The sequence below is a fragment of the Daldinia childiae genome (assembly GCF_008694065.1).
Source record: "Daldinia childiae strain JS-1345 chromosome Unknown Scaffold9, whole genome shotgun sequence".
Taxonomy (NCBI): Eukaryota; Fungi; Ascomycota; class Sordariomycetes; order Xylariales; family Hypoxylaceae; genus Daldinia; species Daldinia childiae.
Genome location: NW_022984650.1, coordinates 828045 through 837891, shown reverse-complemented (window position 1 = coordinate 837891; position 9847 = coordinate 828045). Strand labels below are relative to the sequence as shown.

The 9847-nt window shown below is 48.8% G+C and overlaps 4 protein-coding genes across 4 annotated transcripts; 2 read left to right on the top strand and 2 right to left on the bottom strand.

Moving 5' to 3' along the window:
- Positions 1-552: 552 nt before the first annotated feature.
- On the bottom strand, positions 553-1278 carry GL218_07460 (60S ribosomal protein L21-A; the record flags this gene model as incomplete). The annotated part of the gene is made up of 4 exons (XM_033584215.1): positions 553-883; positions 999-1046; positions 1102-1169; positions 1243-1278. The coding sequence occupies 4 exons, from the start codon at positions 1276-1278 to the stop codon at positions 553-555; spliced, it is 483 nt and encodes a 160-aa protein (XP_033432533.1).
- A 406-nt stretch (positions 1279-1684) lies between these two features.
- GL218_07459 (40S ribosomal protein S9) lies at positions 1685-2429 on the top strand (the record flags this gene model as incomplete). The annotated part of the gene is made up of 3 exons (XM_033584214.1): positions 1685-1749; positions 1835-1933; positions 2018-2429. 3 exons carry the CDS (start codon positions 1685-1687, stop codon positions 2427-2429), a joined length of 576 nt encoding a protein of 191 aa, XP_033432765.1.
- A 226-nt stretch (positions 2430-2655) lies between these two features.
- On the bottom strand, positions 2656-4080 carry GL218_07458 (Pre-mRNA-splicing factor SLU7; the record flags this gene model as incomplete). The annotated part of the gene is made up of 1 exon (XM_033584213.1): positions 2656-4080. The coding sequence occupies one exon, from the start codon at positions 4078-4080 to the stop codon at positions 2656-2658; it is 1425 nt and encodes a 474-aa protein (XP_033432764.1).
- Positions 4081-4645: 565 nt separating this feature from the next.
- On the top strand, positions 4646-9847 carry GL218_07457 (DNA polymerase zeta catalytic subunit; the record flags this gene model as incomplete). Its single annotated transcript, XM_033584212.1, has 3 exons — positions 4646-4880; positions 4932-5897; positions 6012-9847. 3 exons carry the CDS (start codon positions 4646-4648, stop codon positions 9845-9847), a joined length of 5037 nt encoding a protein of 1678 aa, XP_033432761.1.

Below are 9847 nucleotides of genomic sequence, written 5' to 3'. Positions count from 1 at the left end.
CACACGTATATTTCAGGAGATGGTGAATTAGCACGGACTTGCCTTTGAGATTTGAGCCTGGAGCTGAAGTCTGGTTTTTTTTTAGAAATTGGGGGAGCCCCCTATTTGGAGGCTTAATGGGTGCGATGATGAGGTTATGAGGATATTACCGTCTAGTAAATTATTGACGAGAACTTGAAATACTCACTAAACATCAATCAAAAGATTCAAAAGCCAAAAAGGCTACCTTCCTGCTTTATAACTCGGGTCATTATTTATTAAGAATGAGTTTAACACTCTGAAAGCTTGTCTCGATACGCAGGTAGATCATAGTGAGGAATTAAAAGTGGAATATTGCACCTAGTCACGAACTCGAAAAGAAAAATCTTGGCATTTGGTATATTTTTATCATTCCTAGGCATTGCCTATGTCCATCCATGCCTTGCCATGCACAGAAGATCGAGATTCCGGGCCGCGAAAAACCTTTAATGTGATGAGAAAAGAGCAACCGGCAGAGAACCCAGAAACACCATCACCAGCACCACCCACGCACCACCATCTGATTTACCCTCCTTAGATGGTCGTCTCGTACGCGATGGGAGTCACCGTCTCCGGGTGGTTGTCCTTCATGGACACCGTTCGGGCGTCACGGGGAAGGGTAGCTTGTCGCTTAACGGTAACGGTAGTACCATCAGCCTTGGCCTGCTTCTTGAGCGCGGCGTTCTGCTTGACGCGCTTGAGGAAATCCTCTCTTGATCGCGATCGGGTGATGTGCTCGATGCGGACGTTGATTCGCTTCTCGATGTACCGGTGCTTCACCTTCTTGTAGATAATGACGCCGACGGCCGTCTTGGTGACGTTGTAGATGACACCGGTCTTGCCGTGGTAGACCTTGTGAGGCATACTATTTTCCATCCAAGTTAGCTCCGGTTCGCAAAGCGATTCGTATCCTTGCCAAGTTCGTAGCTTTCGCTCCTGGGTTCGGTCGGATCGCATTTTCGTGGGATTTTATGCCTTACCCCTTCTGAACAGCACCATTGGCCTTGATGTCAACGATATCGCCGACCCTGTCCAATTGTCAATAATTTGTTTCAATTCGAAATATTGCAGATCGATGCGTACTTGTACTGTTGTAGGTAGGTAGAGAGACGGATCGAACCCTTCTCTCGGAAGTTTCGAGAGAAGGCGTACTATTTATGTTTGTTAGTTGTAAAATTTCCCTTAATAAAATTGAATTATCTTGGTAGAATTGATTAAACGTACTCGAGTACCAGCGCGGAGACCTGCGGCGTGACCCATCTTGCCGGTGTTGTCGTGTGGTGAAGAGAAATGTAGAGTGTTATGGAGGTTGATTGATTTCTCTTCTCTCTCTTGATGTCGGCTCTCGAGAAATTCGCTTAGGAATTTTTTTGGGGCTTGTGAGCGGTTGTGGACTTTGGAAGCTACTACCTACTAGGAAAGTTGCCGCAGATTAAGCGAGGCGAGGGGTTACTTGTACGGATTATGTATGTACCTAATGTACCCAATCAAGTTTAGCTCCACTCTTGCCCTACTCCATTCCACAAATCCACTTCTTTTTCTAACTACCATCTTTTTTTTTCCCTCCCATTCGTTTTCTAAACTTCGCGCATCTTACGACAACCTCAATTTCTTCATTCCTTTCCCCTCCCAACCACCAAATCATCAAGACAATTGAGTCGCAACCATGGCGCCTCTGTCTTATTCCAAGACCGCAAAGGTCCCCCGTCGCCCTTTCGAGGCCGCCCGTCTGTCAGTAATCACCGGCCACTGAGTTAGAGCTTGTCTCGACTTAAGTCGATTGTGAACGAGAAAACTGACATGGTCGCCTTCATAGTGATTCCGAGTTGAAGCTCGTTGGAGAGTACGGTCTACGAAACAAGCGTGAGGTTTGGCGTGTCCAGCTCACCCTTTCCAAGATTCGTCGTGCTGCCCGGTAAGTTTTACTCCCATTCATCTTTAACTATACGTATTTAAAAATATCTTGAGTTACAAAAGCTAATCTAATTCAATATTATAGTCAGCTTCTTACCCTCGACGAGAAGGACCCTAAGCGTCTCTTCGAAGGCAATGCCCTCATTCGCCGTCTTGTTCGTGTCGGTGTGCTCGACGAGTCCCGCATGAAGCTCGATTACGTGCTTGCCCTGAAGGTCGAAGATTTCTTGGAGCGCCGCCTGCAGACTTGTGTCTACAAGCTCGGTCTTGCCAAGTCCATCCACCACGCCCGTGTCCTCATCCGCCAGCGCCACATTCGTGTCGGCAAGCAGATCGTCAACGTCCCCTCTTTCATCGTCCGTCTCGACTCCCAGAAGCACATCGACTTCTCTCTGACCTCGCCGTTTGGTGGCGGGCGTCCCGGCCGTGTCCGGAGAAAGAAGGCCAAGGCCGCCGAGAAGAAGGATGACGGCGAGGAGGAGGAAGAGGAAGAGTAAATGCATCACTCTCCATGAATTTACGTGGATAGTTTGCCGGTGGGGAAAACGGATTACATTATGGGCGTATGAAACTACTTTAAAGGTCATACCTCAAGGCGTTAGGCCAGGGGAAACGGAATGCATGAAAGAACTTTCACGACCGTTTGATAAATCAATGCTCTATGTGATCCACTGCTTTTACTCCTTTCGATGTATTATAATATTGCTTGGTGATATGCCAATACTACCGAACTAATTCGTCATTCCCTAAAAATTTTGCCATGGGATCGTCTGCCGCTGTGCGTTTCCTGCGATACTCGTCTAACTCGGCTTCTGAAATCCCGCCCATCATCTCTTCCACCGTGCGCTTCTTGCTTGCTTGTTGTGTAGGTTCGGCTTCATCCGTCTTTTTCTCCGCCTCTTCATCCTGAGTAGGTGCTTCTTCGATTAGATCAATACCCGTCCTTTGCTTCTCAGCCGCCTCCCAGGCTCCCTTACCCTCCTCACCCGTACAGTAGCTATTTTTAATAAAAGAATGACAGCACGCGTAGCCCCATTTGAAGTTGGACCACCAGCTGCCCCATACTGAGGTGTGATTGTTCACATAGACGTCCTCCGCGTACTTGGACTTGGCCGACGTCCTGGGGGCGCCCTTGATCAAGCCCGACTCGTCGTACTCGACGAACTGCTCCGACTCGGTCACGGCGGCATCGCGCAGGGCAGCTGGCATCACGTGCTGGTCGCCACCGTATTTGTCCTGGAGGGCCTTGATCTTCTCGGCGCGCTTCTGCTCGGCTTCGTCGCGCTCTTTCTTGCGGTAGAACTCGCCTGCCGTGGGGTTCGCTTGTAAGTGCTGGCTTGTATCGCCGCTGCCCTCTTGTTTCTCCCACGCGTACTTCTGCGCCTTTTCAAACTCGGCGGCGTCGCCCGAAGCGCGAAGGTACCCTTCTTCTGCGAAGAGCTGTGCGGCTTTGTCGACTGTGGCGCCGGCGTCGACCATGGTTCGTGTCTTGGGGTCGTATTTGGCTGATTCCAGGTCCAGGTTTAGGAGGTATTTGGCTGTGTCTTCTCGTATTCGCAGTTGTCGCGTCGCGGTGCTCTGATGTCGTCCCATGTCTGATTCCTCGGCGTATTTCTCGCCCGAGTCTTTGTTATCCTCTTCGCCGTCGCCGTCGCCATCCTCCTTCTCCTTGTCCCCGGATAGCTGGGTACGGAGCTCATCCATATGATTGTACCGCTCCACGACGCGGCGGTACTCCTTAGGGTCGTAGCCGTTCCACCGGTCTCGCTTGGCATCCCAGCCGAGCTCGACGTCCTGGATCGCTTCGTCGGCCTGTATGTCTTTTCCGGTCCACTTGGCGCCTTTCGCGCGCGGACGGTTGAGGCAGTCTTTCGCCTTGTGCGTCATGGCGCCGCAGTTTTCGCACGCGCCCTTGCGGTACTTGGTGGCGGCGGGACCGAGCTTCTTGCCGCGGTCGTACCATTTCGACTGATCATCCTTGGTCTTTTGTAATCGCTGATGCTCGAGGTAGTCGGTCGCGTCGCCTTCCTCACCCGCGTAGAAGGGCCGCTTGCTGATGAAGGACGGGATGTAGATGTTTTCCTCTTTGGAGGCAGCTGATGCCTTGGAGTCGTTCCGCCGCGACGGCGGTGGCGGCGGCGGCGGCATGCTGACTGCGTTTTATATGTGTGTTTATGTATGTGCTGAGATGGGCGGTGACTTCAAGGAATAGGTGTCTCGAGGGCGGATTAGGGATTTGATATTGAAACCTGGGGGATAGGAATATTTTTAGATATACATGTAGAAAGTCTAATCAAGACGGGAATGAACTCTTGCTTTGAGGTATCTTTGTATCGAAATTGTGGCTAGAACAAGGATTTAAAGATGTGGCTGGATTGCGGCGCGAAGAGGGATCCGTTAGATCGGTATTCTGAATTTCGGATGAATATCCAGGTGTTATCGAATATAGATATGCATTTATCAAGTACTTAATGTTAGTTTTACGACACTTGACACCTGACAGCGCGTCGTGGTATGAAACTAACTGATTCACTTAACGCGTCCGCCTCGATGGGGGCCCGCGCCATTGATATTGAAACAAAGCACTAAATTCATAGCTAACAACTTTTTGGGTATATAATTAATAAACTCTAGTTAAGTTTATACGAGGTGCTTTGGATTCTCCAAGTATCCTTAAATTGTATTGACGCTATGACGTACAGCACAAATCGCCATGGACGTCTTCCGCGTGCGGCTGAACTGCATAGACCATTATCAAGCCATCCCTACGATATATGACCCTCAACTTCGCAATGATATCCGTCCATCCCAATTGAACAAGGAACCCAGAGTTCCTGTCATCAGAGTTTTTGGCTCGACAGAAACAGGCCAGAAAGTCTGCGCGCATATCCACGGCGCATTTCCGTACTTATACATTGAGTATAATGGGAGTTTACTTCCCGATGATGGTAAGGTCTATGAGAGTCCAGTGAAGTCACGGTTCTAATTCGGTATCTTAGTGGGTGCTTATATATATCGCCTTCATCTCTCTATTGATCACGCCTTGGCTGTGAGTTACCGTCGTAGTGCTCATGATGGAAAGAGCAAGTATGTGGCGAGGATAACCCTCGTCAAGGGAATCCCGTTCTACGGGTTCCACGTCGGCTATCGATTCTATCTTAAAATATATATGCTTAACCCCCAGGTTATGACCCGGCTTATCGAGCTACTTCAACAGGGAGTCATTATGAAGCGGAAGTTTCAGCCTTTTGAAGCACACTTGCAATATCTATTACAATTTATGACCGACTATAACCTCTATGGGTGCGGATACATAGAATCCCAAAAGGTCTATTTCAGGGCCCCGGTGCCCGAGTATAAGAATGACTTAGAACTACCTCATCTATGGCATAGTCAGTCAGTCTCGACGAAATTCATCACCGAGGATCCGGATCTTCCCCGTGCTAGTCATTGCTCGATCGAAGTCGACATGTGTGTTCAGGATATCCTTAACCGGCACGAAATCAAGGAGAGGCAACTTCATCATGATTTCATCGAGAGGAAGTACCCCCTATCTCCCGATCTGAAACTTGTCCACAGCATGGCGGGACTATGGAAGGATGAGACGAAGCGTCGTAAAAGAAAAATGCTCGGCAGAACACCGGGAAGCAGCCCGTTCCCTCCGGAGGCTTTAGTTTCTATGTCTGCAGACCCACGCAATTCACAGCCATCCGGGTGGGTTCATGAGGAAGAATTCAGGGACCAGATCCAGGGGTTAATACAGCAAGAGCATGAGCAGAGCAATGGTGGAGAGGTTGCTTTTGATACCTTCGTCAAGGACATACCTTTAGGATCTACTGTCAAAACTTTACTGCAGTCTGTCGAGGATCTTTATCCCGATAACCTGGAATCTATGCTTGGTATAACAAGCCAACGGTTTGAAAACGATGAGAATCCTACTAGCAGTATCATTGTGGATGACAAACGTATCCTTGATTTTAGACTCAATGAGGACAGTGTATTTCAAGATGACTCAGGCGAGGAAACGTCATATGGTCTAAATCCATTAAAGAACAAGGACCCTAATACTAGGAAATTAGGCGAAGGGAATCCCACAGGAGCAAACAGATTGCCACATCAGGATACCGACAATAGTGGTTCGCATACCCGATCTGACGCACTCAAGTCGATAAGCTCGAGTATCGACTCAGAAAAGGAGAATCGTCCAGAACTACTTATCAACGGAGTGTACGTTAGTTGCTTGCGTACTAAGAACCGACGACACATCCCAGTCTCGGATGTTCTGTTAGATATTGCAAAGGAGCAAGGAATGGTGAGCAAAGCTCCTCAGGATATACAACATACCCTGCCCAAAAGGGCCGCAAAGCGTGCACACTCGCCGTTTCAGGGAGAAAGGGAAGCAAAGCACCGTCGCGTAGGTTTTGCTTCTACTCTAAGTGCGGATAAAACAAGCATTATAGAGAAACCAACAGCGAATCCAAGAGAGCCAACCGGACGAGAGGTTCAAGTAATATCTACGCAGGCCACGCAATTGAGATCAAAGAAAACCCCAAAAGGATCCGGAAACCATACGCTTAATTTTCCAGTCGTCAAGAACCCCAACGATCCAAGCACCAGATTGCGACTAAGCCAACAAACAAGCTCTCAGAAAAGTGACAATGGCGAGCTTGAGAAGCACGTCAGATTCAGCTCATGGACTTCGACAGATGCTGCTGCTCAAAACTCGATTTTGCACACGGACAAACTGGAGCCTGATAATTATATGAAAGAGAGTACGAAAGGAAGGGATATTGTAAATTTTATCGATGTTGGATGTATCCCTCGTCCCCAAGCGCAATTCTTCATTTTTGGTCAACCTCCACCCTCGGCAGAAGAGATTTTGTCTACCATGGATTCTCTAGATCGCCCTAGCGTCATATATCAAGATGCATTCTATAGCAACGAGAAAGATGTCCCTCAAAGAGTTCGGGAGTATGCTGGTCAGGAATTTCGTCTTGAAGGCAATACATTGCCATATCTTCCAGATTTTGACCCAACAGGAGCATCTCCAGCCAATTTTGGCGTGAAATCGGAGGTGCCTAATGATGCCGAGAGGGATGACCAGGTTTATAAGAAACTACGTCAGGAATGTTCACTAAGGAGCTGGGAAATCGCGGAGCCGCCACCTAGTTTTGACGAAGTACGGACTTGGTGGGCGAAAACGCAGGAGATGGCAAGCAATTCCCAAGAGCCCGTAATAAAACTTCGCGACCCTGAGCTCAAGCCATATCTATCACAGATTGACGGACCCACCCCTCGAAATAAGCATAACTTTAAGTATTCCCAGAAAAAGAAGTCTACAAGTGTTCAGCATGAAGCTCAATACATGAGTACGATGAGCTTGGAGGTACACGTCAACACCAGGGGCAAGCTTTTTCCAAATCCGGAAGAGGATGAGGTTCAATGTATTTTCTGGTGCTCCAAGTCAGATGAGAACTTCGCCACTGGTGATAATGCATCAGAGTCGATCCACTCAGGTATCATTGTTCTCTCCGAGGACGGGTGTTTGGCACGAAGAATGCAAAAGCAGAGTCCAATTCTAACTGAGATTATTGAAGAATCATCGGAACTCGACTTGATGGTGAGGATGGTCGAGATTGTTAGGACGCACGACCCTGATATCCTTACTGGCTACGAAGTTCACGGTAGCTCCTGGGGATATTTAATCGAAAGAGCAAGATTCAAATATGACTATAATCTGTGCGACGAATTCTCGCGGATGAAGAATCAGTCATTCGGGCGATTTGGAAAGGAAGCAGATCGATGGGGCTTCAACACTACTTCAACTATTCGAGTTACGGGTAGACATATGGTCAATATCTGGCGTGCCATGAGATCGGAACTCAATCTCCTTCAGTACACGATGGAGAATGTTGTGTGGCACTTGTTGCATCGACGAATTCCGCATTACCCCTGGCAGACCTTAACGGAATGGTATGTCGGAGGGAGGCATCATGGCCTAGGCAAGCTCCTTCGATATTACCTGAGCCGAACAAAGCTCGACATAGAGATCCTTGAAGCAAACGAGCTCATCCCACGTACAAGCGAACAAGCACGACTACTAGGTGTGGACTTCTTTTCTGTTTTCTCTCGCGGATCCCAGTTCAAAGTAGAGTCGATCATGTTCAGAATTGCAAAACCAGAAAACTTTATATTAGTTTCGCCCGATAGAAAACAGGTCGGGGGTCAGAATGCCCTTGAATGTCTCCCTCTTGTCATGGAACCTCAAAGTGCATTCTACAATAGTCCATTAATCGTCCTCGACTTTCAGAGTCTATACCCTAGTGTCATGATCGCATACAATTACTGCTATTCAACTTTCCTCGGTCGTATTGTCAACTGGCGCGGTACGAACAAGATGGGGTTTACGGATTATCAGCGGCAACAGAGGCTTTTGGAACTGCTTAAAGATCACATCAACATATCGCCTAACGGCATGATGTACTGCAAGGCAGAAGTTAGAAAGTCCTTATTGGCAAAGATGTTGACAGAAATTCTGGAAACACGAGTGATGGTGAAGAGCGGTATGAAGCAGGATAAAGACGACAAGACTCTGCAGAAGCTCCTCAACAATAGGCAACTTGCTCTAAAGCTACTTGCAAACGTTACATATGGATATACGTCAGCCTCATTCTCAGGTCGCATGCCGTGCTCCGAAATTGCAGATAGCATCGTGCAGACTGGACGTGAAACTCTCGAGAGAGCAATAGCCCTAATACATTCGGTGGAAAAGTGGAAAGCAGAAGTCGTCTACGGCGATACTGATAGCTTATTCATCTATCTACCGGGCAGGACTAAAAACGAGGCGTTTGACATTGGCAACGAGATTTCTAAAGCAGTTACAGACATGAATCCTCGGCCGATCAAGCTTAAGTTCGAGAAAGTCTATCACCCATGTGTTTTGCTTGCGAAGAAGCGCTACGTCGGCTACAAGTACGAGAGCAAAGATCAGGTCAAGCCTGACTTTGACGCAAAGGGTATCGAGACGGTTAGGAGGGATGGGACACCTGCCGAACAGATGATAGAGGAAAAGGCGCTCAAGATCCTCTTCGAGACAGCTGACCTCAGTCAAGTTAAATCCTATTTCCAGAAACAATGCGAAAAGATTATGCGCGGAGCTGTGTCGATGCAAGACTTCTGCTTTGCGAGGGAGGTTAAGTTGGGAACTTATAGCGACAAGGGAGCACCCCCACCAGGCGCCTTGATCAGTACGAGGAAGATGCTTGAAGATGCGAGGGCGGAGCCTCAGTACGGCGAGCGGGTTCCTTACGTTGTTATTTCGGGAGCCCCTGGAGCACGTCTTATCGACCGCTGCGTGGCACCTGAGGAGCTACTTACTAGCCCGCATCTTCAACTAGACTCAGAATACTACATCTCAAAGAATCTAATCCCGCCGCTCGAGCGCATCTTCAACCTCGTCGGGGCTAACGTACGGCAGTGGTACGACGAAATGCCCAAAGTACAACGGATCCGGCGCGTGGATCCGACTGCCTACGGCGGCGGGAAGAACCCATTCGCCAAGAAGACGCTAGAATCATACATGAAGGCCGCAGCCTGTCTAGTCTGCGGCTCAAAAGTTAAAACCGAGGGCTACTCGGTGTGCACGAGATGTCGGCGCAACGCGCCAGCCTCGCTCCTCAAGTTGCAGGCGCAGCTTAATCGCGAAGAGACGAAGTTAATGGAGGTAACGAAGATATGCCAGAGCTGCGCGGGGCTCGCGCCGCTAGACAGCGTGCCTTGCGATAGTAAGGACTGTCCTGTGTTTTATACGCGAATGAAGCAGGTCGCGCGGTACATGGCGGAGAAGAGTGTTATAGAGCCGGCTGTGAAGCAGCTTCTGGAGGGCGAGGTTGAGGTAGAGGAGTTGGATTGGTAG